Here is a 25995-nt window from a genome sequence, read left to right on the forward strand (position 1 = left end):
AGATTTCAGCTTAAAAAAAGGGTTTACATAACGTCTTTTCAAATTAATTTGGGAGTTTGGGGCTTTCGGAGACTTTCATTACGCCAAATGAGCTGTATGTAGCCAACTGATATTTATTTTTGGCTGTTTATTTACGTTTCAAAACAAGTCCTCATCTACTTCAGTTGTTTAGTAGAATGCTGCAACTCTGTTTTACTGTGAAGCTCCAGAACTGTTCTGTGGACCACAAAACCTCATCTGATTTTCCATCGGCATCGGTTTGGATAATGACGGAATTTTCATATTTGGGTCAACTCTTCCTTTAAAGGACAAGTCAGGACTCTTGGGAGGCTAATGTATGTCACATTGCATGAGCGTCAGAAATGTAACCTTAACGCTATAAAAGTTAATAAAACAATGTATCACCACTTTGATATAAAAGAGTGTAAAGTGAAGTTTGCCTGGCAGTTGTCTGTGTCCTCTGTGCTGCCGTTAACGCTCCAGTGCAGGGTAACAGTCATGTGGCGTCTCCACACAGGGTTCCTGCAGAGGACAATGGTTCCGCTGATGGAGTCTCCAGCACACACGCTAACTGGCCTGTCTAGCATGAACAGAGTCTGCTTCCAGTGTGTCGGGCTGAAAAGAAAACAGTCTTAATATTGTCATGCACTGCAGTTTTTACCATTTTGATTATTATAATATTATTTGCAGGTTATAACACACAGAGAGATGTTCTCAGACATTGATTATTGTCTGTTAACCACTCACAATTTTTTTCTTGGCTGTTAAAGATTGCTCTAAGGGCTCAGGAGCACTGTTGTTAATGAATAAACTGTCCTAACTACACAACAGAGTAAGTGTTTCATGTGTTTTACTCTGAGTTAGGTCCGGTGTTTAGCTCCACTGTTGCGCCTCCTGCCTCCAGGCTCTCGAAATTAACTGTGAACCAGGCGGTGAATCCATGGAAAACACCAGACTTCTCCACACAAAAATGAAACTGACCCTTTATTTCCTGGGAAATGAAATGGCAGTTCTATTAGTTGTCAAGGTCAACTTGTATGGGATGGGACAAACACACACACCCATAAACAAACCCACACACTCTACCTCCAGGTCTTTCACTTGCAGAGTGTACATGTCCAGGAGTATGACATCACAGGGGGTGGTGAGGCAGTCATCAAGCTCAATGAGGTGGCTGAACTTGGGCTTGGCAAAGAACTCCTGCTGTGCCAAGGGCCTGCAGAGATGAAATGTAAATCAACACCAAGAGGAAATTAAGTTACTACCACTGATAATATCTTGTATGAAGGGAAAGTACAAATCAAATTTAAGCATGCATAAGATGACTACGATAAAGAATCAGAAGTATAAAAAAAAAAGTATGGGTTTCACCTTAGTAATGTGTACCATACAGTATGTAATGTACTCTGTATTGGAGTAGAAACATTGATGAACAGTGTAGATTTCTAACCTGTTCATTCTGTATATTTTGTCACAGCTATTATCAGCACTAATCAGCTACTTAAATATCATTTAATAATATTATTATTTCCTAGATAACTATTATATGTTAAAAGTGGACAAAATAACCACAACACCTTGCAGAATTCTAGCCTCAAACAGTCTGATGTTATCAGAATCAGAATACTTTATTAATCCCCAGGGGGAAATTGTTTTTGTTCCAGATGCTCCGTGCAAAGTAGAAATAGAAATATAGCATGAATGGAAACAAGAGATAAGGATATAAATAAAATAGTAAAGTAGACAATAAAATAAAGTAATAGTAATTTGAACATGCCAGAGCTGACTCAACTCAATGATACTTGTCATATTTTGTACTGCCATGGCAAATTCCCCTATCTTAATATCCTTGAGTTGTCTAATGACCTCTGTTCCTCTTCACAAATGCAGTTTTTCTGTGTTTAGTACGTAAACATCATGACAATTATGGCAGAGATGTCAAACATAAAGATTTCTAGTAGCCACCCTTGTTTGGAGCTTTAGCAGGACTGCTGTGCTTCAAAACATGTTACTTTTTTAGTAGAAATGACCTCATTGAATACTTTTGGTTTACTCAACTCCCTTAAGTAGCTGTTCATTGTGAAGATCAACGAAAGCTTTGAACTTTGAGGCTCAGCTTGTAAAGGAATGGTTATTGCTGATTCCCCAGAACCTAAAGATGCAACTTCATGGTCTCTTTGTACCTGTGTATCATAATTTAAAGTCTGTATCATGTATCAATGCCAACCACTTGACAACTGAGCAAAGTCCATCCACCAATGGAGACAATCAGCTGGTTTACATATACATGAGTATCCCGTTTATGATCAGATTTTTGGAGTATACCCGTTATGTGATGGAGATGTAAACACCTTATTCCCTGTTTTGAGAAACACCGATAAGTTAGCTGGAGTGCTCTGATAAAAACAAGGTTGTAGCGGCATTTAAACACCTCATCCAGACTTGTCGTCTTTCTCTGCCGTGTGTTAGCTAAACAAAAGGTAAAGGATGAAATGATGATCAACACGCTGAAATAACGGTTAAGTCTTCTGATCATAAATTGTAATGTCGGTCTTAGTTTCCATTACTGGTGAACAGGTAAAGAAGGTAAATGCGGCAGAGTTTAGACAGCCAGAGTTCATTTACAACTGTTGAGGCAGCTCAGAATTAACTTGAATTAGAACGAGCAGTAGGTCAACTTTAGTAGTTTCAGGGCAACATGAGGCAACTTACAGATATACAAAGATGCCAGTTAGTTGCTGCCTGAGGTGGTTGATCAGTCACACTGGATCTAGTTTGAAAACACAGTTACTATGTGCATAATGAAGGATGCATGTGAAAAATAAAGAAGGGTGGGTTTTTATAGCAAAATACTGTACCTGGTGACCTGGTGACCTTGATCAAAGACTAAATGGATCGCCATGTTTATGACATACAGTACAGTATTGTGGCTTGAGGAGTCACATGCAAGTTTAAAAAGTACTTTTGTGAGCGATAAATTTCTTGCTCAAAGTCAACGTTACATCTGTCCAATTTGACTTGTATTGCACTTTAAGTTAAATGTCTAATAAGGTTGCCATTACTGTGGCTTCTAATCGTGATCGTGATCCCACCAAAGTTAATAACACACAAACACAGTATCACTACCTGGCATCACAGATTAATATACTAATCGTTTAAACTTAATATCCGAGTTCAAGATCTTTCAAAATTTCTCTGACCCTGTTAGTTGTGGAAGATCCAAACTATAAAAATATAAGTGAGACAGGACAGTGTGTACAGAGAGCAGCTGACTTATGGCTCTTACTGAAGAGGAGTGAAGTCCAGACCATAGGGCCGCTCCCAGAAGGCCATTTTCTCTGCATAATAGCTGTTGGCCTGACAAGGCACCAAGGTGAGGGCTGCAGATGAGGGCCACATAACACCACCTTGCTTAAGCCAGCGGTCCCTGGCCAGCAGAACTGACTCCACCATGAACTCAAACTAGACCAGAGGAAGGAATACAGAAACATGATGGGATCCAATAAAACTGTCATAATACTGAGATAAGTCAATTTAAAACTGAAAAAACATCACGTAATTGGCGGTGTCATTATTACCAGGAGGCAGTTACCCATCCACTCAGACACCAGGACGTCCACCTGCTCAGGCAGCTCGATCTCCTCAGCTCGTCCCTGGAGCACCGTAACCACCTCCTCACAGCTGTTCTGCTTCACCAGCTGTCTGGTGTACTCTGCCATAGAGCTCGCCTCCACAGCATACACCTACAACACCACAGATTAACTTCTGTTTACATCATGCTGTTTATGACATGTAAAAACACTCCTTGTCCAGCAGATGGGAGTGTAAGTTCACTAATGATCGATATATAGTCCAACTATGAGTAAAATTAGTAGTTTGGTATAAATACAGAGAATCTGCTCTTCTGACTGACTATTCTTCTCTGGATTTCGTTATCATTTGAGATATACTCAGAGCTTTGAAAAGTATCTAACATTTTTGAGTAAAATCTCAGGTATGAACATTTTCATAGTATTTGAGTGTTACTTTTTTACACTTCAAAGTAGGTCTTCAGGGGTACTGCTACATGTGTAAGAGAAAGTTGTATAAAGTCTTTTGTGGCTCCAGAGGGAGCAGTGCAAAGTTTTCAAAGTGTTGGTTAAGTCAGAAAACTACAACTTTCTGGGGGTAGAAATCTGGGGGCAATATATGAGGAAGAAGTGAGGCTATCAGACCTCTGTCGCTCCAGGCTACATTCGCCACTACTAGAATAACACGCTATAGTGGAAGGGATTAGACAATTAATCAATTTGTGGATTGAAAGAAAATTAACCGCCAACTATTTTGATAATCATTTAATTGTTTTGGCCATTTTTCAAGCAAAAGTGTTGAACATTTTCTTGTTCAAGCATCTTAACTGTCAGAATTTGCTGATGTTCTTCAGCATTTATGATTGTAAATGAAAAGTCTTTGGGTTTTAGACTGTTGGTTGGACAAATACAGCAATTTAAAGACATCAGTTTGGGCTCCAGGTAATTGTGAAAAACATCTTTCACCATTTACAGACATTTTATAGACGGCAATTATTCGATTACTAGTGAAAATAATGATAACCAAATAATGAAGATAATCACACAAATCCAAGCGTACAATAATACTCTAACAAACACTTTCATTTCTTACATGTTTCAAGTTAATAAATGCCTCAAAATCAATGAATAAACTTGCCAACAGATGACGCCCTCAAATATTATTGGATCAGAGCCATGTTCCTATAAGGTCTTTGTTAAATCGCCTCAATGTTTGTATAACTTCCCCACCATCCATAAAATTGACATTACCACTGAGGGTTTAGCCAGCTGAGCGCAGAACAGGCTGATGATGCCAGTCCCACAGCCGAGATCCATCACCACCTTATTCCTCAGAGAGTCACTGTTGCTGAGAACAACCTGCCGGTACGCTTCAGTGCGGCTCTTATCTGACAGCATCTCCAAGTGAAGCCTCTATATGATGAAAAAAATATAGACATGTATAACAGTGTAACATGTGACAAGTCATGACACATCCTGCCGTTACGATGACATTGATAGTTATGCAGATATAGTTATGTTTTGTTTAATCCCTACCTTCCAACCAGCCATTGTTTTATATATATTTCAGTACAGGATGACAATCACAATACATAGACTTCAAAACTTGGTCGAGAGGTAATCACAGCTCCATCAGTTTATTTTTTGCCCCAAGAAGAGTCGACTTTACCACAGTTGCACCTAATGGGGATCCAAACAAACGATCGACAAATATCATATAACAGCAGGGCCTGTTTTGATGTGGCTTTCTGGATGGTGCATTAAAGGAAAGCCAGTAAACCCATTCCATTGAAATTATGTATCTTTTCTGGGTTTAATTTAAATTTTTCAACATTTCTTGTGAATGTAATGCATTTGTGACATGCCACCAAATATATTATGTAGCATCTGCATTACATTATAAGAAGAACATAACTTTGACAAAATAAAGATGTTCATTGTGATGGAGTCAGGCCTCTGCACGTTGATGTTTATAGCTGCCAACCTGAAATATATGGCTGTATACCTGGAGGGCTGCAAGTGCTTTAACTTGTCAGCATGTGCAACTTGCAGGTAATTCAGCTGTGACATGCAGAATATAACGATCCTTTAAAGTTTCTAACCAGTGTCCCATAACTGCCGAAGTACTCTTCATCTTGCCATGGGTCCTCCAGGGAGGTGTCCTCCTCCTCAGCAGCATCCTGGCGCAGGTAGCCTGCAGGGACATAACCTATGATCCCCTGCAGCTCTGCCCACCACCACTCTGGTGAAGGCTTGGCGTGGACGAGCAGCGTGTCCCCGCTGCTGAAACTAAGCTGCGGGACAAAAACGGTACAGTTAGAGACATATTTGATGAAAGTGTGCAGTTGCTAGTCTGCCAGAGGTCTGCGTGGGTCTCTAACCTGGTCGCTGCCACTTCCAGTGAAATTAGACACAGCAACATATTCTTCAGGAGACGTATCATCCTCCTCTTTCTCTGTCTGCATGTCCGACGGCGGTGGTTTCGACTCGACTGCTGTGTGGTTTTATTGTGAGAAACAACTTAAACTTGTTCATGCGATAACAGAATAGTAAAGTAATAGTAGTAAGAGTAAATAAAAACTGTGTACTACAGTGAAAATGAGCGGTAAAAGCCACAACACGTCAAGTGGCGTGAATATCACGAGTACTTCCGGTTTTGACGTCAGATTAAGTTACCGTGTCTTCACGTGCTGTCGGAAATATGCCGATTCTAAATCTAGCGTAAAAAAAACGTCCCAAAATGACTCGAGGCTCTCTATGCGATCATGTAAACGTGTCAAGAAGAGGCAGACTTGTAGTAAAGACTTTTATGACTTTACAAACATCTTATTTCACCGCATTTAAAGTAAAATTGTTACAAGCTGGCTCAAAAGTTAAACAAAGAGTGACTCTCGCAGGAGCACCTAAAGGCACCACCGCGCTGTGCAATACAATGGACTGGAAATTACTTCATTTTAACATTTCTGGTAGTCACCTCCTCTTCAACATATTTATTACATGTAAAAGACATTTTACCCCCCCAAAAAGCAGTATTTTGTTAAGATTATTCCTGAATCCCATTTGACAGCAAATTTACTGCTCTTTTGGTCTTATATCCAACTTGTTACACCAATAGTCATTCGAATACAAGTGTTCGAGTTACAGTAGATCAGCAGTCCAAAACTGTAAAATATTTGTATGCCCAAGGTATGGTCGCATCCCCTCTCGCTCATCATCACAATATTTCAATGTTGAAGTTTCATACAGCGTTCTTCAATAATATATTCTTTATCATAGCTAATTTCTGTGAACAAGCAAGATACTATATTGTAGCTTCTTGGTGAGAACAAAGTAACAAAGAAAGAAATAAGGACCATTGTATAGTATAAAAATATTACAAAATATTTATTTTCATAGAAAAGGAATTCAACAATGAACAAATGATATCACAACATTACTCAGTAAAACACAGAAATGGTGAGCAGCTCAGTTGAAGAGTTCACATCTTAAATTCTTAAAACATCCCTGGCTGACTTTTAGAGCAGTAAAGCAAGAGTGTTTTAAGTATTTTATTCAGTCCTCTGAGGTGTATTTATGCATTGGCACGCTGTTCAAGGTGATGATCAACTTCATAGAGTTCTTTTCACATATCCTTGGTAAGAAGTTTCAGCTGTCCTTTGTCTTCGACTTGAGGAAGGGCTTATGCAGCACATCATAGAGTCTCTTTGCCTGCAAGCACAAAATATCAATATTGTCATTAAATAAATGTTCCCTCTACCTTGTGTGCATTCATATTGTGATGTGTATTTTTACTCACTTTTTGTGGGCCAAGACCTGGACAGAGAACCAAGTCCTCCTTAGAGGCACTGATGATTCCCTCTACAGACTATAAAATAAGCACAGAATTCATCATCATTGTGGATATGTCTGTGCATATAAACTGATTATAGTATAGCATCAATCTGAAGGTGAATGTTCCCTGTAGTTGTACTCACTGAGAAAGTGGACAGCAGGGTAATGGCATCGGTCTTGTTTATGGATTTCACAGTGGTCAGGGAATCTGTAACCTTAAAACACACCAATCTAATCAGAACTGCATTGTTTAAAGACTGAAAAAAACATTTTGGCGCATACTCTGATAGCAGATAATTGTCCTTTACATTCAAAGTGACTGGATCATATTCAGTCAATCACATTACAATGTTGTGCATAGATTGGAATTGGCAAAATTATCACATTTAAAATAGCAATGGGCCTTACAATCTTTCAATAGAAAAGGATGAATCCACACACCTTTGACAGGTAGTCTTTTTCAACTTGCTCCTTCAGAAGGTCTGCTGGTTTCTTTTCATATGACTTATATGTCTCCAGGTAACGCCCTGCCTCCTCTGGACTATCAAATCAACATGAAGAAAATATTAGATATGTTTATTTACATATTGGTTTATTATCAGGCATAATGTTCCCGATAAACAGGACCAGAATAAAAACACATTATAAAAACAGAAATATCAGACTTTATCTTCTGATAATACACTTTTAGGTTGCAAAGTTAGGATCTTGTACACATGGAGAAGTAAGGATTTAAAACTGATTATTTTATGCCTGTGTCCTGTCACAGTCAGTCAGTCTTGGCAATCAGTCGCAGGTCTTACCTCCAAGCCAAGATGAGAGTGCAGTCAGCCATGATGCAGATGCGAGCCAGCTCCTTCAATGCATGATGAGGATCTTTCTGTGAGGAAAAACTAGATTAAATCTTAATTCATAAATGGATTTTCTATATCATTATTATATCTATATGCACATAGAGATGTCCTGCTTTTTAATGTTTCTTTTTTCAACCAGATCTAATTATTTTTCATACAGTATCTGGTATTATTCAACTCTGGCAGTAACCTTTTTTCTGCAAAATTGCATCCAGCCTCACACTTAAGACTTCAATTACATGACTATTAGCAAAACTAGTTAAACTGAGGAAAAATTGACTTTGCGTTACAAATTAAACATTCTGAATGGATAACTTAAATTATATCTTGTTTTATTTTTAGCAGTTGAGTGTTTTGTGTATGCTGTTCCATTTTGTCAAATATAGCGTGGCTACACTCTGTAATCATTGTCCATACTTTGTAATAGAAAATGAGATTGCCTATTTCAGAGATGTTACAGTTAACTAGCTGGCCTACAGAAACAAAGAGGCATTCTGTGTCTCTAGTTGTAATCAATTTGTTTTAAAGCAGGGCTGCTGTTGACCCACCATAAGGTTTGATTTTGGCCCACCAGATGTTTCTAGCAAAAAATAAATAAATAAAATGTATGAATCTATTTAAAAAAACATAATTAAAAATGCATGCATCACTGAATATGCTCTTTTATTTATTTCAAAACAATTTAGATCAGACTTAGAAAATGGATCAACAGCTTTACCTCTCAGGGCTTCCATATAATACCATTTTACAAAACACTAGGTGCTTGCTTTTGGCCCATAGTCCACCATTAAGTTTCAATATAAAGGTCTTTTTTTTTTTACTTACCACATCTACTAGTACCAGTAACACTCGCAGGGTGAAAGTCTGTCCAAGCAGCTTGAGACGGTCATGGATATAGTTTGGATTGAGATTGTGATACCTCAGACTTTAAGTCAGGCCCAAAACCAACAACACAGCAAAACAATATAGACAGGAGAAAAAAAAATACATATGAGAAAAGTGCATAGCTGCACTTCCTGTTAGGACAACAGGAAGAAATGAACAAAACAAAGCATGCATCATTTGCGTCTATATGTACACATACAAATGGCCCATAAAATATGTTTGAGGCACAGACAGAAACCCACCTGAGGAAGAGAGCACAAGTTGTCTGGCCCAAGACATAGTCGGGTACAACATCTCCAAACTCCCATGGGACACTCCTCACAAACTTCAGAATGGGATTTCCCCTCTGAATTACATAAAAACAAAAATAAATCTGTGATGTGATACGTCCTGTTGTGCAAGTCAACTAACAAACCTGAAACCAGTGAAACTATTCCAAGCTAATAAGGACACAACTAGACCGCTTTACGCCTCCATGGGGAATAGCATCAGCAAACTAATCTGCCTTGTAACGTGACTCTGAGTGGGGATAAATGTACAGACAATGGATGTATGGATGGGGAGCATCGGTGGTATATTATTATTTTGATGCATACCTGCCGAGGACTGACAATAATGCTGCTCCCAGACCCCACTGGTTTTGGACCGAGGTTGAGGCTTAGATCTGACCCTTGACAGTTTCCCTCTTTCTGGTCTGTGTCAGCCACCTGTGTCGCCTCACTCTTCTTAACACCATCAGATCCATCTTCAGTACATTTGGCACAGTCCTGAACTGTTTCACACCCTCCTGGGGCAGACGACACTGAAGCTGGCTCACTTTTGGAGGGACCCTCTCTGTCAGGGGGTGCACCCACCTTGCTTTTACTCTGAACGATGAATTCTGCGTAGGACAAGGGTGCAGAAGCAGGCTTTGCTGAGGATGAAGTTGAGGTGTTTTCTCCTCCTCTGGATGAAGACTGAAAGTGCGACTTTGGCTGGAATACAATCACATTAAAATCTTATCTGAGGGTCGAGAGTCATGAAGTGAATTACACAAACAATCACTTTACAGGGAACTTTTAGGACCAAAACTTTGTGTTGTGAATTTGAAATTTACCAGCTGGAATGCTAGCTAACATTAGCTAGCCGCTACAGAATAATGGAGTTAATTCTGGAAAATACCGACCGGTGTTCTTTCTTTGGTGAAAGCGGAGTCGTCCAGGTTGATGTTAAACCTCTTCATGTTTTTAAAACAGATGAAGACTTCTCAAAAAACACATGCCACTGACTAGATAGACTTATTTAACCAGCTCACCCTCTCGCACACTGACAGGTTTAGCTACAGCAACAACATTAAGACTTCCGATCCGAATCCTTCAAAATAAAAGCACGGTTACCACACTATCAACTGAGTAGCAAGGTTAAATTATTAAATCACACATCTCTCTGATGTCTGACTTCATTCATGCTGAAAAAACAACACAGAGTATGAAATTCAGGCTAAACTTAACATTTTGCTGATGATGTATGAGCAGTTTTTGTCTAGTGGCCAGTTAAAGAAAAAACAAAACAAAACAAAACAAAAAGCCCAAAGAAGATGAAAATTAAGCTTGATGGGGGGGAATAAGTCAAAATTACTAGATAAAAGTCATAATTATGAGCTAAAAATCATAAATATGAGATCAAAAGTTACATTATGAAATATATAGAGGTTGAAATTATGAGATAAAAGTCATAATTATAGGAGATAAAAAGTCCACATTCACACTGATCTGCTAAAGATGCTGTACTCTGTACTTAGAAGTTAAAATATTTAAATTTATTCAGTTCAATTAAGGGAACTTGGGATTCTACTACTATGGAAGCCTTAAAGGCTGGTAAAAGAAACATTATCCTGTCAAAACACGCTTTCACCTGTTATTAAGTCAAACACACGAGAGAGGAAACAATTTAGAACAGACTCAGAAAATGGATCAACAGCCTTGCCTCTCAGGGCAACACCTTGATGAGCGTGTACTTTTTAAGGCAATTGTGGTCTAATATGCAGCTTACTCAAGTGTGATGTGTAAACTTGAAACCTAGAATGGACTCTTCGGAAACATATTATACTTCGAAATTAAAGATATCCGGTTTTCTCAATAAGGGAGAAAGAGTGGGTGAAATTTTAAATCAGACACATTTCTTTTCAAAGTAGGATATTAAAACGTGTCTGGAGTGCTTTAAGTGTTCAAGGTAACTGGACATGACAACTGAGTACCAAAATCACAGTGCTTTAAAAAGATAGTTGCTGCCAAACACATCTCTTCAAGCTAAAACAAGAATAACACATTTTGTCCTGATGTTTCTGAATAAAAGCACTAAATACTGCTTGCACATCACACTTCACTTTCCACACCAAAGTCAATAATCACTAAATTTGAAAGGTTTGCAACGTCAATCTAAACTCGTGGTCTTCCTAAATTTAGGATGCATTTTCTCTCATAAAAATCAAATCAGATGTTTGTTCCTGCTAAAAAAAAACCCCAATTTATATATTTGCTGCTTGATGTTTCAGCAAAATCTATAAACAGGTTTTTTAAATTGTATTTATTCATTTAGCTGGTTAGTTAGCTGGTTAGTTAGCTGGTTAGTCAGTTAATTTGCTACGCTTGCTACCATGGAGCGTTGAGTTGCCTAGGAAACAGTGACGCCGCCATTCAAACCGCGAAGCATGGCATGTTGGGATACCTTTTCTCATCATGGCGGATCAGACAGTTGGCTAATGTGAACGGCTAGCATATTCAGCGATTATTTGTTTTCACACATTGCAGGACTGCAGCCAGCTGGCTTTTTCTACACGGGGACTGCAGCCGCCGGACAGAAACTTGGTAAATATATGCTACATAATCTACAGCTGTGATCAGCGAATGAACTTACTTTGTTGGAACAAGTGGCAGCTAGCTTAAATGTCCTAGCAAACTAGCTAAGAGCGTGCTAAGATAGCTAGCGGCAATGTCCGAGCTGGGGAACGAGTTGGCAGTAGATCGGCGCCTAGGCCGCGGCGTGCAGGCAGCATGTGTGTCTCTTCCGGCGTATACGTTGTCCAAATGGTAGGCATGCACAAGGATTTAAGTTTGGAGGAATAATCGTTTTGTTAAAATCTCAGTCATTGTTGAACTTAAGCTATTGTTAGCTAACCTAGCTTCAGTGATGTGTGAATGAATGTTACCGCTAGCTACGGTACTGCAGGGCCTACAGTTATTAGCGTTATCTAACGTGTTGATGAACTGTCTGTTGCTGCTTTAAACTTTGTTCTCTTTGTGGTTCTAGTATACGTGCAGCTTTGATCTATGTGTGAATAATTGCGTTGTTGTGCAACATAACACAACGACACAGTGTATCGGTAACAGATGGGCTATCGTGATGTTAGCTAACGCTATTTGAAATCTAAAATAACATGTTGGCAACGGCACCTCTGCTGGCTAGCTTTAGCATCAACCGAAGCGGCAATGTACACCAACTAGGTAGAGGTTTTGGCTTCAAAACCTCTTATTTTAGTATCTTTGTTTTCGTATGCATTAATATTGCTTTTTGTATGTCAGTTGTTTCTGCAAATAAGCATGTGCGTTATTTGAGTAAACTGTGTAAGATTGTGGCTTCATTGCCAATGTTTGTGAGTGGCGGTGCTTCCCACATGTTATATACAATATGAATGGTGGCACGGCTAATGCTGGCTCTATTAAAGCTTTATGCTTGTAGGAAAAGTCCGTTCTTCAGTCAAGCGCAAAGTTTGGCCTACATTCTCATTTTTTAAAACCTTTTTCTAAAAAATAATCAAATCATATTTGTATGCACAGGATAGGCTTAAGGACCAACAATAAATCAAATATTTTCTCAATAAGGTGCCTTTGAGGGATCTGTAGCTCAGTTTTGAATGAGGTGTTTAAGTACAAATGTTTTAACTTTGGGATGGTTGTTACCTTCTACATGTAGATATTTACATACTGTGTTTGGTTAGTGTTCCAGGCTCACTGTAGTCTTAGATGCTGCTTTTGTTGACCTTGGAGTCTGGTTGTTTGCGTGCTGGTAAACCAAGTGAAAAGTGTGTTTAAAGACCGTGAAAACAAAAGCAGAATTACTCAGTTATCCGCCCAGCGAGCTTGTCAGATTTCGATCTTTGTGTTGAGACATACTGTACTTTTGTATTCAGAGATGAGCTTTCTTTGTCTGCCAGCCAAACCATCTATTTGACCAGAAGATTTAGACCACATTTACACATAGCCGGGTATTTACAGAAATGAATATATATCCCCCTCCGTTTTCAAAAATAATAATGAACCTGCATAAATATGCCGTCGAGCGCATCATAACTATGCCAAACATGTAGGCAGCAGTGTAACGAGAACAGTAAAGCCATGCAAGCCAATCAGAATCCTCAAAATCAACAACAACAACGAATAACACGAGCGACTTCCAAAACCGGCGACGGCGACTTCGGCAGGCAATGTACCTACGTCTTGGGAGTGAAAGCTGTAGAAAAACTGACCTCCGTGCACTTCTTCGCCTCTGCTCCTCGATATAGTAGAGCAGTTGTGTTTGCAAATGCAAACAGGCCAAAAGCGTTTGCACAAACGTAAAAATGAGCACTACCTTAACAGCATCCATGATCAGCAAGCAAACAAACTGTAAACATAGGACGCTCACATGGCGTGATGCATTTTTAGTCGCATAATGTGACGTTTGAGTACCTAAAACTCTGTTTGACCCAGTACACACACAAACACAAAAACGGCGTTTTCAGAAATCTCCACTTTGGCCGGAGTTTTTAGAAATGATCGTTTTCCGTGATAAAACCTCTGTAAATGAAAGGCCAAACCGCATGAAAATATATGCGTTTTCCCTCCGTGTAAACGGGGTCTTAAGTTCCCATGATTCGACTATAGCACGTGGCAGAAAAATGAAATATCACATATGCCAGAAGGTATTCTGCTCCTATCAGTATTTATCACAGTACCTGTGTAGGATGGAGTGGGATCCAGACCAGGTTTGTTAGGGGCACAATGGGGAGGGAGTAGACCGATAATACCAAGTTTTATTCAACATTTATTTTTAGTATATATTTTGTTCTGCACATCATGTCAGTACAAATCAGAAACGGATCAGTACCAATCTTGTTTTTTTTTCTTTTCTAGCCTTCAGTGTTGTGTTTAATAACAGGAGGGGCATAAACAGCACTCAAAGACAGCAGACTTGCAATAAATCCTACTTTCATGAAGTTTGTAATGCTCAGATTTTTTCAAACTGTTGTAGAAAGGTATTGATTCAGCGCCATGTACATTTTGGAGGCTGTAGTTTGTGTTACTGTTGCTTATACTGAGAGGTGCCTCTGATATTTTGTGCACCACATTTATAAATACTAGTTGGCAGCATGACTATCGAGCTATTTTCCTCCTGACCAAAGGGGAACCAATTTTAGAAAGTTCCTCTGTACCCATCCAAACATCATTTGGGATAATGTTAAAAGGTTCCTCCAGTATTGGGAAACAGCTCAGCTTTGTTTTCCATTACAATATGGTGGCAAGTTAAAACACCTGTGAGCGTGTGTGTATGTTTGTGAGGTTTCTTACAAAGCAATGTATTTCTCCTTAATGTTGCTTTAAACAACAGTGTTCAGCTTGCTCTTGGTGTTTGCCGTTCTTCGCATCAGTTTTGTTGTATTGATACTTTGATGTTGTGATGATTTAATTCATGAATCTATTAAGGAGAACCTTAAAAGAAAGCTGTAAATGTCTCATTCTCTCATCAGTTGTACGTGACAACACATTCTTGAGCCAGACTGGTGAATGTGATGATACAGCACTTGAGCCAATCCACTGGCTATTTGCAGCCGTGCTACAGAGCTGGGCCACGGCAGTGGCTATCCGGCAAGGCTATCCCAATGCTCTGAGGCTGTAGTGGAAATGCATTTTATTGCGGCTTGGCGTGGCGACTGTTGGTGCTGTATTCTTTGTTGTTTAAGTTACAATACCTTTCTTTCTCTTGTCAGTGTTGAGTGAGAGAGCAGCACACCAGTGAAGTTAAGAGGCCCTTTACAAAACCAGGGGCACCAGCACAATGGAATGTGCAGTGGATATTCCCTCAGGTGAGTGATAAATAGGACACAAAGAGGTCTCTCATTACATTTCCAACCTTTTTTTATTAATTTTATTATACTGATGTTTTACCACAGATTAAAGTTTGAGCCTCTATATCAGAAAAGTACATGGTTGTCCTGAAACTATTTAAAACATGAAAGTTGCATCCAACCACGTTCATAAATATTAGGAAATAATGTAACAGTATAGTTGCTCATGACTTGGTATATTATTGATATTACATGTGATTGGAAAAAGCTGCATGATATCAAATGCTGCATTGTCAACTTGAAAGGCTAACCGAGCTATGCCAAATTTCCCTTAGCCATACATCACTTTACTCTTTGTGTACCTTGAACAGTTTAGACATGATTTTTGGGAACAGTGCACAGTAAATTGAAGCTTTGATTTTCTCCAGCACCCCATGATCCTCTAAGCGATAAGTGTGAATAGCTAATGGAAAAGAACGGACTAATCAATCAACTCCAGAAATGACTTGCTCCAGGTTTTGTACATGTAATGGATTTGTCTGTATGTAAATGAATACTTATCTAATCTGAAATATTGGCTGCCGGGTACAGGTGAGGATGAGGCACCTGAGAAAGATGACATAAATGCCAAGGAAGAGAATGAGCCACCCCACAAGAAAAACAAGAAGCACAGAAAACACAAGAGCAAGAAGAAGAAGAGGAAGAGGAAGGGGGAAAAGGAGAGCAGTTCAGAATCAGGTGCTGAGTCGGATGTAGAGCCACCGCCTCCACCGAGACCTGTTCGGACCACCAGAGCCAGGTAAGAAGTACTACAATTTAAATTGAAATGAGCTGTGTAAACTAAGTGTATTGTTGTCTGAGACCTGATAGATGTATTCTATCAACGTCATAGACAAAGACAAACAAAAAGCAGAGAATGAGTCTCTGTAATCTTGGTGGGATTTATGGCAATTGATTTACATACAGAAAAGTAAATGTAGTGTAGAATATGCGGTGTAGGAAGCATCTGGGCATCAAGACAAATGTAGAAGTCCATGTTGTGGTCTAGAATATGGTGTGAAATCCAAATATGTACAGAGATTTGTCTGAGAAAAGCCACCATTCCCAGTTTGTGCTTTCCTAAATAAGATTTTCTGCCTTATCCAAACTGAAAAAGTGACCTACTTGAGTTTTGCTTGTGTTAGGATCTTAAGTTTTATATATTTACAGAGAAAAATTATAATTTATGTGAACACTTTTCTTTGTGCTTAAATTGTGTTTGTAGTGCCAGACTGGCAGCAGCTGCAGGAGCTGGAGACCATGTCGGGTTAAAGGAAGAAAGCAAAAGGGATGTAATTACAGGTAGGAGATCCTCAGACAAAAACCCAATTTATCTTTCATTTGAAAGCAAAGGTTTAATTCCCCTGGTGATTTTTAATAAATCATCTCTTCACCTCTCAGATCGTGGGGACACGGAAGCCGATGCAAAATCCAAAAAACACAAAAGACACGCTGCCAAGAAGAAGAAAAAGAAAAAGAAGAAAGATGAAAAGCAGGAAAAGAAATCCCCATCTCGCTCCCCATCTGAAAGCAGCTCAGCTTCAGGTTCTGAATCTGAAGGTGAAGGAGGTAAAGGGGCTGGTGATGCCAAATACTCTCCAGCTGCAGCGTCTGATCTGCAAGAACCAGTGTCCAAACTGGTTCCAAAAAGCAAACGAGGGGAGGAGAAAGGGGTTCCTAACCTTATACAGAAACCTGAATTGCTTGGAGTGAAGAAAGAGGAGATATCAGATATGGATGTGTCCCCGTCTGGAGGGAAGGGCAGCAACACCAATGGATCAGAAAAAGATATGAGTATGCCCTCTGCAGGCCAGGATATAATAACACAGACGGCAACAGTTTCTGTTAAAACAGAAGGTAGTCATGCTGATGGTGCATTCAGCCATGCCCAGGTACTCCCTGACATCATTCCTAAACAGGATGGTGCTACCCCAAGAGATGACCCAGGCCTGAAAGACCAGGCCAATTCAGTTCAGATGGCAAAGGTCAAGGAACGTGATTCTTCCAGGTCTAGGTCTCCTTCCCCCTCCAGGGACGTAGTAATTAAGAGGTCTGGGTCAAGTCATAGTCTGTCACCAACAGCGAGTCCTGGTCGACAGCAGTCTGATGTTCAAACAGCCGCACCAGCAATGAAAGAGGGGTCAAGAGCCCTTTCCAGGTCAACGTCAAAGGGAAAACGTTCTACAACTCCTTTAAAGAGTCGGCAGCTGTCCCGCTCCCTTTCCCGCTCTCAGTCCCCTAAACCTAGGAGGAAGTCACTCTCCACATCCCCAAAGTCACCCAAGAGAGCTAGCTGCCAGTCCCGGTCTACCTCTCGCTCACTCACCCCCAAGAAAAAAGTGTCAAAGCCTCCAAAGAAATCCAAGTCTCCTAAACGTCGGAGGAGTTCATCGTCTGTTTCCCCAAAGCGACAAAGAAGCTCCCACTCTCCTAAAAGAAAGGTGTCACGGTCCCCTAAACGCAGTGGCCGCAGGTCCCCGTCTCTATCTCGGTCTCCCAGGAGAAGTCGAAGGTCAGAGTCGCGTCCCCGTGGAGGCACAAGGCGCTCTAGGACCCGCTCACCTAGACGAGGTGGCAGGCATTCACGGTCACGCTCAATCAATAGAAACCGTCGCTCCCACTCAAGATCCCGACGCCCTGTTCGTCGCTCCAGATCGCGGTCACCTGCCAGGCGTACAGGAGGCAGGCGCTCCAGGAGTCGATCCATGTCTCGACGTAGGAGGTCACCCCCACCCAGATCCCGCCGGTCACGCTCCCGGTCAATCCGTAGAAGCAGGCGAACTCGATCACGTTCCATTGTAGTCCTTAAGCGCAACCGTCGCTCCAGAACCAGGAGTCCCCGCAAACGGACCAAATCCAGGACCCCTCCGTCACGACGGCGGTCTACATCACGATCACCAGTCAGAAGGCGATCTCGGTCCCCTGCCAGGAGAAATCGTTCTCCACCAAAGTCGGGAAAACGCTCCAAATCCCGTTCGTTGTCTCGAAGGCGTCGGTCAAAGACACTCTCACCACTACCTGGCAAGAGGAGGTCCAAATCTCCTAAGAGGAAAGGAAGAAGGTCAAAGTCTAAATCTGTCTCTGCGGGCTTGAACAGATCCAGGTCCAGGTCTGAGTCCAGTGATGCGCGGTCTGAGAGCTCCTCTCCAGCCAGATCCACATCTCCCTCTCCTGTCAAAGAGAAGAAGCCTTCCCCTCCTAAGGCAGAGCAAACAGCTGGTGTGAAGGCGGCTGCAGAAGGTGGAGGACTGTCAGCTACAACAGGTCAGACCTTTTTCATTTATTCAGGCAAACTACAGTAACCCAAATTGTTTTAATTCCTAAAGTTGCTGTATCTAATCAGTTACCAAGAAATTAGCAAAACTCGACTTTCAATTCTCTCTTTTCTAACTGGTAATTGTAAGTTGTGTCACTGTTGCCCTGAAATTACCTGTCTTTATGCCTTGTCATTTAACTTGTACCATGCAGGTGGGTGGAAACCCGTGCCCTCAGCAGCTGCCCCCAGCCCCCCTGCTGGAAGCTCCTCAGAGAAGTTGCAGGCTCCCAAAAACGATAAGGAACAGGGGGAGCGTGCCAGCTCATCCAATGAACGAGAGGTTTCCAGGTCCCGGTCTGGCTCCAGAGAACCTGGCACTAGCCCGGAAAGGTCAGATTGTTCGGAAGGCTCAGATGAAGAAGAGGATTCTTCCTCTCCTGTTAAAACCCTCCTCAAGCTCCTCAGCCCCACAGTGGAGAAGTCAAAGTCACGCTCACCTCCAGATCGCAGGAAACTTTCGCGCTCAACTTCATCGCCTCGACGATCTACATCCAAGTCTGCATCCAGAAAGAAGCAGTCAAGGTGTGTTGTGTGTCTGATCTGTGTCCTTAAGAGCTTTGAATTTACTTAAATGATTATAGACCTCATGAAACAGGGACTTCAAACTCATCAAATTGCTAGACCCAGTGCTCGCATTGTGCTGCACTAGAAGTGATATAAAAACGTCAGTCAGTATTGTATTATTATTTTGCATATATTTTAATTATTCATCAAGTATTTCATTCACCTTTCCCCAGGTCCAAGTCTCCAGTGAGGAAAAGAGAGTCTGTCTCTCCATCAGAAAGAAAGAAGCGACGGTCTAAATCTTGGAGTCCTGCCCGACGGCGGAGGTCACGCTCCCCCGCACGGCGTAAGCCATCCAAGTCGCGGACCAGAACCCGTCGGTCCAAGTCCCGCTCTCCAGCCCGCAAGAGGCGATCCCGTTCACCCAATGCCCGTGGGAGGAGGAGGTCCAAGTCCACAGACAGAAGCAAGCGATCCAAGAGCCGCTCCACAGGCCGGAGGAAAAGGTCCAGGTCAGGAGATAGAAGCAGGCGATCAAGGTCTCGTTCTTCTGATCGCAGACGCAGGTCTAGATCAAGGGGTCGAGGAAGGCGGCCTGCGTTTCGCAGCCGTTCGTTTGATAGACGGGACAGGTGGAAAAGGGAACCTAGCCACTCTCCAGTTCTCATTCTACGTAAACAGCGGCGCTCAGGTTCACGGACACGACGCAGCAACAGCAAGACTCCGCCACGGCTCACTGAACTGGGTAAAACATTTTGATCGTAACTAGTGACAATCGCACCTAAAGACAACATTTGCATTTGTGATGTTACATTAAAGAACATATAATTTTTTTGATTATTTCTCAATTTTATGCTTTATTTCCCCTCTCTTCTCCTTGATGTTGCATTAACCCTCCCTCTGCCTCTGTCCTTTCTTTCCGTCAGATAAGGACCAGTTACTGGAGATAGCCAAAGCTAATGCTGCTGCCATGTGTGCTAAGGCGGGGGTGCCCATTCCTGAGAGTCTTCGACCGAAAGCCATCCTCCAGCTCCCTCTACCCACTCCATCTCCTGCACCCCTCTCCTTACCTCTACCTTTACCTCTCCCAATGGGCATGGGGATGCCCAACATGCCGAATATGCCCAACATGGGTCCAATGGGGTTACCCAATATTCCAGGAATGCCCAGCATGTCAAACATCACAATGAGTGCCGCTATGGCCAGTATGACAGCAGCTACTATGACAGCTGCTTTGACCAACATGGGTGCCCTGGCTGCCATGCCTCCCCTTGCCCCACTTCCTACCATCACTAACAAGCCTCCCCCGTGCCTCGCCCCTCCAACGCCAACCCTTAACCTGGACCACATCGAGGAAGCAAAGCGGAAGGTCACTCAGCAAGCTAACATTCACACCATCAAGGAGCTTACTGAGGTAAACTGGGGGGTTGGAGGGGTGATAATACAAATAATGTACATGTTTGCATGATGAATGTTTCAGTGCAAGTGATGTGGTTGTGTTTTTCAGGGTGAGCACAGCTGTGCCAACTCAAAGTAACTGATTTTTTTTTTCTCTGTGTTTTTGTAGAAGTGTAAGATGATCGCAAATAGCAAGGAGGAGATGGCCATTGCTAAACCCCATGTCTCAGATGATGAAAGCTAAAACCACCAAGCCCTAATGGTAAGATTTTCTTATTTATGTGAAGTATCTGTCCCTCTTACTTTTCTTTTATACCCTTTCCCTTTGACATATTATTCCCACTGTTGCCTCTTTTTTTTCAGTCACCCATTTCTCTTCCCTACATCATACATTAATATTTAAGATTAAGCAATCATTTATCTGTGACCCATTAAAATAAAATCATCCCATTCATTGTTTCAGAAGGGGTTTTCTTAAACCAGTTCAATTTTCACATTCATTTTCACCCTGCTAAAGACCCTCACCAATGCTTTGCCTTACTTGACATAAAGATTTGTACTAAAATTATTATTTATAGGTTACGGTAGTCCTGTTGCTGTAGCGTCCAGCATTACAATGGCTGCGAATTGTTTCTCTGCAAATTATATAGACAAGTCCTATGTACACTGAAACCTAACTTTGTTCTCTGTAGGCATACACTGATGATGATGATTTTGTCTCTAATTACTACAAACTGACCTTTTCTCTTTTTCCATGTCTGCACACAGCCACTCCCCTCAAAGGATGGAAGGAAAATGTTAAAAAAAAAAAAGAAAAAAGAAAAAATGCTCTACAGGAAGACCTACCTTTCCCACAATTCCTCTTGGTTGCCAGATGACCTGACTGAGCCTCTCAAACCACCAAGAAGAAGACCACCCTAGTTGTCATAGCTACAACATAGGAGCGCCGGCACCTGCCACTGCCCCACTCAGCTCCCCTGTTAGTTTCTGTTTGTGTGAAAGATAGAGAGACTGGCAAACTGTCACCTGTGATACCACTGAGAAAACTGGACACACTGACACGTGTGCACGGTTGTATGACTGTATAGTGTGTGTGTGTGGGTCTGTGTGTGAATTGTGCGTGTGTGTCTGTGTATATAGTGACTCTCACCACCAACTCCTCAGTGTTGCTGCTAATTTAAGCAGCCACTGTTGTAAAGACTGAAGAGGAAACAAACCAAACTAACTAGTGGCGCAAGTGTTTTTGTAAAAGATTAGTTTCTCTAAATTTGTTTTACTTCTATGCTTTCTTAAAGGATTGTGTTAAGTGGAAACTTCTTCCTTGTTCTGCTGTATTTCCCTCGGTTATCTCCAGTCCCAGGTTTTATAAACTAGTAACGCAGAGGAAGTTTTGGTAGTAGTTTTCTCACATGTGATTTGTTTTCACAGAGTGACCACATGTTGGAACAAAGTGGCAGATAGAATTTTTTTGAAGGAAGGGAATAATTGAATATATGGCTGCAAAAAAACGGTTTTGAATTTAGACTGTGACACAGACACATAACTAAATTCAGTTAGTACTGCCCTGGGTATGACTTTTCTTTCTCTCTATTGTAAAAGACACCAAGCTAATATTTGACCTGGTCTTTCATTTGGGCTTTGTTGGGATTTTTTTCTCTGACTTGGAAACATGTTTTCTGTAGATTTAATTGGATATTTCATGTGCCACAGTTTTAACACCCATATACTAACATGCAGTGTTGTGTGTTTATATATGATAGAATTTAAGATGCACCCAAATCATATGATAAGTACTTGCTGGTAATTGTGAATTGGGTTGATGGCTATCTCGGAGATCCCAGCTGTTCGGACCAGGGGACAGAACAAATCATGATCCAATTTTTTGTATTCCTGATAGGAAACGAGGGATGAAAAATGCAATTTCTCTGAAACTTCACACTGTAAACAGCAGTATTACTATTGGTTGAGAAGAACATTTCTGTGTAGCGCCGTGACTGAATACATGACAAACAATTGGCAATTTTTTTAAAAAATGCGCTTGTGCTTTTGCGTTTCTGTTGCTGTTTACATTATTAAAACACAATTTCTCTCGCTGGCTTTTTTAGAGAACACAATACAAGTTGTTGTGCTGGGGGGTGACAAATGACTTGTAATGGTTTTAGAGTTGAATGAAGAAAGTTTAGTAAGCCCTGAACTGTGACATCGTTAAAGTTTTTGTGTATTAGACAATCAGGTTCTTTGTCTCAAGATGGCTTTTTTGAAGAAAGAACTAAAACCACCTTTAATTCACACTTCTTGCAGCGTTCTATTCAGATGGCAAATAGGAGAGATTTGTTATTGACAGAATTTGTAATAATTGTGAACGTAATGACAAACCCAACAAGCCCTTTTCATTTAATCCACTAATACATTTAATACCTGCTTTACTTGTAAATGTTACTTTGTGAGCTGTGTCGGGGTAAACAAGATCAGTGATTCGCTAAATGCTTTTGTCCCGTTGAATAACTGAAGAACAAAGACGAAATTGGTGCTTTTGGGAAAACTGGCAGGGATGAGGTTTTTAAGGAATCTTGCACTCATAACTCGTTTATTTTCATTAGAGAGGGAAATAGTTCTGGATCCATCCCTCTGTGTCAACCTCCCATGCCCAGGGCTGTTTAACTGTAGAATATAATCTTTGATGGTTTTGTCTGACTGTAACTATACTGACTCAATACCAAAAGTGTTGAACTGTTCAATTGATTCCCTCAGATAACCTTTAGCTATTTTAATGACAGGAAAAAGAAGAAAATGCATTTTAGGATTCCTTTTTTTGTTTTTGGTCATTTGAGTATGACATCGCTTGCTTTGTACATAAATGTGTTGATGATTATTAAAAACCTCAATGATCTGTATACTTGTGTCCTTCTGTGCTTTGCATTGCTGCACACTTCTTACTTTAACATGTACTAAATACCTGTTTGAAATGGGACAAGTATAGTTGAGCTTAGGTGGGACTCAGAATGTTAATTGTGTAAAATTGTTTATTTTCCTAATATTATACATGTTATCTGAGATACAAACAAGTTCACATTTTTTTTTAAAGCTTTAATCAGTAATACTCTGTTGATTAGCATGCAGTTGATCAAACTGATATACTGTCCATAAAGGTGCAATATGTAAGAATCTTAGTTAAAAAACAACAAACAAAAACTTTAAAGAGAATGTGAAGAAATGACAGTTTTGACGTTATGACGTATATGTATTATGTTTAGGAGATATTCATACATGTTAGCATGCTAACCAGCTAGCTCCATCCTGTCATGCGCCAAAGCTCCTGTTCTAGCAGTGTAAGCACCAACACTCCAGTGCTCCAAGCTCATCACACAGGCCGCTGAATGATTGCTGAATGATCTACTCCTAATTGATAGTGTTTGTTTCAAAAATGTCATTGGAGCCAAGTAAACTGTAAAAACAGTCAGTTTCATCACAATTTAATGACAAGAGTTGGTATAATGTTTTAAATCACATGTTAGGATATTAAATCAAATATACTTTATTTATAAAACCCAAAATCACAATCACATTGCCTCAGTCGGCTTTACAGTCTGTACAGTGAACAACACCCTCTGTCCCTCAAGCTGTGTTTCAGCATGTTTAAAAGCCAAAATGTGTATAAAAAAATGTGACATACCAGCCCATCTTTTGGCAGAAGGTCTGACCAACCCAAGAAAGAACATCAATAGAATTTAGTAAAAGGGTGGATTAAGATGGACCCAGTTACTGACTGACATTTTTTTTTTTGCTCCTTTGATGCTTTCATATTTGCAGAATAGAATATGTCAGAATTATTATCTGATCGACGCCGATTTTTTTTTCTCCAAATTATAGTCGACATTAGTCGCACTAAGCTGACAAGACACTAGTTTCCTGCTCCAAACTCTCACCATGACTCACACCCCTTTTATAATCAAAGGGGAAATAACTTCAATTTGCAAGAAATCCACATGGAGTTGTAAAGTAGCTTTTGTACTGAGTGAGATGGTGCATGAGTTTCCTTTGTTTAGAATTAGACTGCAGTGCCTGGTGTGAATGGGGTCACAGAATAAATGCTAAGTGAAATGACACTGGCCCAGTTGTGCATCACTCAGCAGTGAGCAACCAGCTTTCAGATCTATAATGAAAGCCTTCTGCCCCACCTGACTGTACAATTTATTGATCTGCAGGGCTGTGTGCTTGTGTGTGCGCAAGTTTGTGTGTTTCCCGTGTGGAAGAAAGATGGAGAAGGATAAAGATAAATGTTTGTTTTTATATGAGTGTTGTTAGAAGTGGGCTGATGCTAAAGTGTCATTTCCTGGGACCCTGGATAATTAGAATGTCCTTTCAGAAAATGTTTTAGGCTAGAAGACACCTGTAGTTATGAAACCTTCCTACAAGTGGTGCACTTTCCCTGTGTTTCCAGTGTGCTTTTATTGTGGAGACCAGACACTTAAATCAAGCAATTTTGGACCCTCTCTATCAACAAAGAGGGCCTTCAAACACTGTAATGTACAGATCCAACAGACCGTCTAGGAAAAGTGGTAGAGTAAATAGAGTGTAGACTTTGACACATTAAGCAATTTATTTTCAGTTAACAAGTTTTCTGATTTGCTCAGATGTCAAGCGAAGACAAGTGACCCAGGGCAGTCTTCATGAAGAAAGCTTAGAAGGCTTTAATCTGTGGATTTACTCACTGAATTGGATAAAAAGGTTAAAAACTCCACAGTGAGAGTCTCCGCTTTAAAATACAAATCACCGTGGCGTACACTCAGATGAAAAATACAATCATTACCATAGTCATGGATTAAAGGCTTTGGACTGAACAGTGCAATGGATCCAATTCCCCATTCAAATGAAATAAACACTTTAAGAGGAGGAAGAAATGCCGTAGTCCTTTTGGTGTCTTAAAAGTTGTCATGAGGAAAGTGACTCTTGAATTCGTTGGCTTTTTTTTAATGGTGATTGAGAAATGCAAACCTATTCTGCTGTTGAAACCTGGATAAGATACGATTTAGTGCCTGTCACAGAATTTTTGCTTTTTTACTTTCCAGATTTCAGATGTTATTTTCTGTTTGGATTGAAGACGAGCAGTGAATTCAAGTCCAGCCGTGCAACATATTTCTTCTTGCTCAATATTATGTAAGATTAATGTTTGCTTTCATGCAGCATTTGTGTCCGAAGCACTAGTTGGTTTATTTCAGAAATGAAATGTTGTAGTAGTTTTTTGCAGTATGTGAAAAAGTAGGGACTGTACAAAGCGTATTGAGATGGTGAGGAATCATGCCTTCCACAGCATCAATATTTTTATTGGACCATTGCTGTAAAATACCCGTTGTAACACCCCTGAATACATCTCTCCCTCCCTCCTACTGGTGAAGATACAGCCACTTAAATTTTGAACAAAGGGCCACTAAAGATGGATTTTCCAAAACAAAACAATGTATAGACTCATACAAAAGTACTCCCTTTCAATCATCATTTACGACCCACAAGAAGTGC

At 40.6% G+C, this 25995-nt stretch overlaps 3 protein-coding genes across 3 annotated transcripts; 1 reads left to right on the plus strand and 2 right to left on the minus strand.

Annotated features, from left to right (window-relative positions):
* Positions 1–375: 375 nt before the first annotated feature.
* prmt2 (protein arginine methyltransferase 2) lies at positions 376–6166 on the minus strand. The gene is made up of 8 exons (XM_073473083.1): positions 5951–6166; positions 5672–5863; positions 4821–4982; positions 3579–3743; positions 3287–3462; positions 1087–1216; positions 855–991; positions 376–615 (listed from the first exon to the last, which is right to left on the minus strand). Exons 1-8 carry the CDS (start codon positions 6032–6034, stop codon positions 402–404), a joined length of 1260 nt encoding a protein of 419 aa, XP_073329184.1. The 5' UTR covers positions 6035–6166; the 3' UTR covers positions 376–401.
* Positions 6167–6924: 758 nt separating this feature from the next.
* ercc1 (excision repair cross-complementation group 1) lies at positions 6925–10429 on the minus strand. Its single transcript, XM_073473866.1, has 9 exons — positions 10305–10429; positions 9736–10113; positions 9382–9485; positions 9080–9179; positions 8204–8280; positions 7842–7941; positions 7544–7615; positions 7366–7434; positions 6925–7277 (listed from the first exon to the last, which is right to left on the minus strand). The coding sequence occupies exons 1-9, from the start codon at positions 10359–10361 to the stop codon at positions 7215–7217; spliced, it is 1020 nt and encodes a 339-aa protein (XP_073329967.1). The 5' UTR covers positions 10362–10429; the 3' UTR covers positions 6925–7214.
* A 1417-nt stretch (positions 10430–11846) lies between these two features.
* sona (SON DNA and RNA binding protein a) lies at positions 11847–23372 on the plus strand. The gene is made up of 10 exons (XM_073473525.1): positions 11847–11985; positions 15144–15239; positions 15813–16020; positions 16486–16562; positions 16662–18524; positions 18729–19098; positions 19314–19825; positions 20007–20494; positions 20648–20740; positions 21247–23372. Exons 2-9 carry the CDS (start codon positions 15212–15214, stop codon positions 20720–20722), a joined length of 3621 nt encoding a protein of 1206 aa, XP_073329626.1. The 5' UTR covers positions 11847–11985; positions 15144–15211; the 3' UTR covers positions 20723–20740; positions 21247–23372.
* Positions 23373–25995: the final 2623 nt, after the last annotated feature.

This window comes from Pagrus major, chromosome 9 (genome assembly GCF_040436345.1).
Source record: "Pagrus major chromosome 9, Pma_NU_1.0".
In the NCBI taxonomy this organism is placed as follows: Eukaryota; Metazoa; Chordata; class Actinopteri; order Spariformes; family Sparidae; genus Pagrus; species Pagrus major.

Coding starts and splice junctions, on each gene's coding strand:
- sona (XM_073473525.1), top strand. CDS start 15,212: ATGGAATGTGCAGTGGATATTCCCTCAG. Junction 18,525..18,728: donor AGGACTGTCAGCTACAACAG/GTCAGACCTTTT, acceptor TGTACCATGCAG/GTGGGTGGAAACCCGTGCCC. Junction 19,826..20,006: donor GCCACGGCTCACTGAACTGG/GTAAAACATTTT, acceptor TCTTTCCGTCAG/ATAAGGACCAGTTACTGGAG.
- prmt2 (XM_073473083.1), bottom strand. CDS start 6,034: ATGCAGACAGAGAAAGAGGAGGATGATACGTCTCCTGAAGAATATGTT. Junction 5,864..5,950: donor CTGGAAGTGGCAGCGACCAG/GTTAGAGACCCA, acceptor TTTGTCCCGCAG/CTTAGTTTCAGCAGCGGGGA. Junction 4,983..5,671: donor TCGGCAGTTATGGGACACTG/GTTAGAAACTTT, acceptor TTCATCATATAG/AGGCTTCACTTGGAGATGCT.
- ercc1 (XM_073473866.1), bottom strand. CDS start 10,361: ATGAAGAGGTTTAACATCAACCTGGACGACTCCGCTTTCACCAAAGAA. Junction 8,281..9,079: donor TACTGGTACTAGTAGATGTG/GTAAGTAAAAAA, acceptor TTTTCCTCACAG/AAAGATCCTCATCATGCATT. Junction 7,278..7,365: donor CAGGTCTTGGCCCACAAAAA/GTGAGTAAAAAT, acceptor TTGTGCTTGCAG/GCAAAGAGACTCTATGATGT.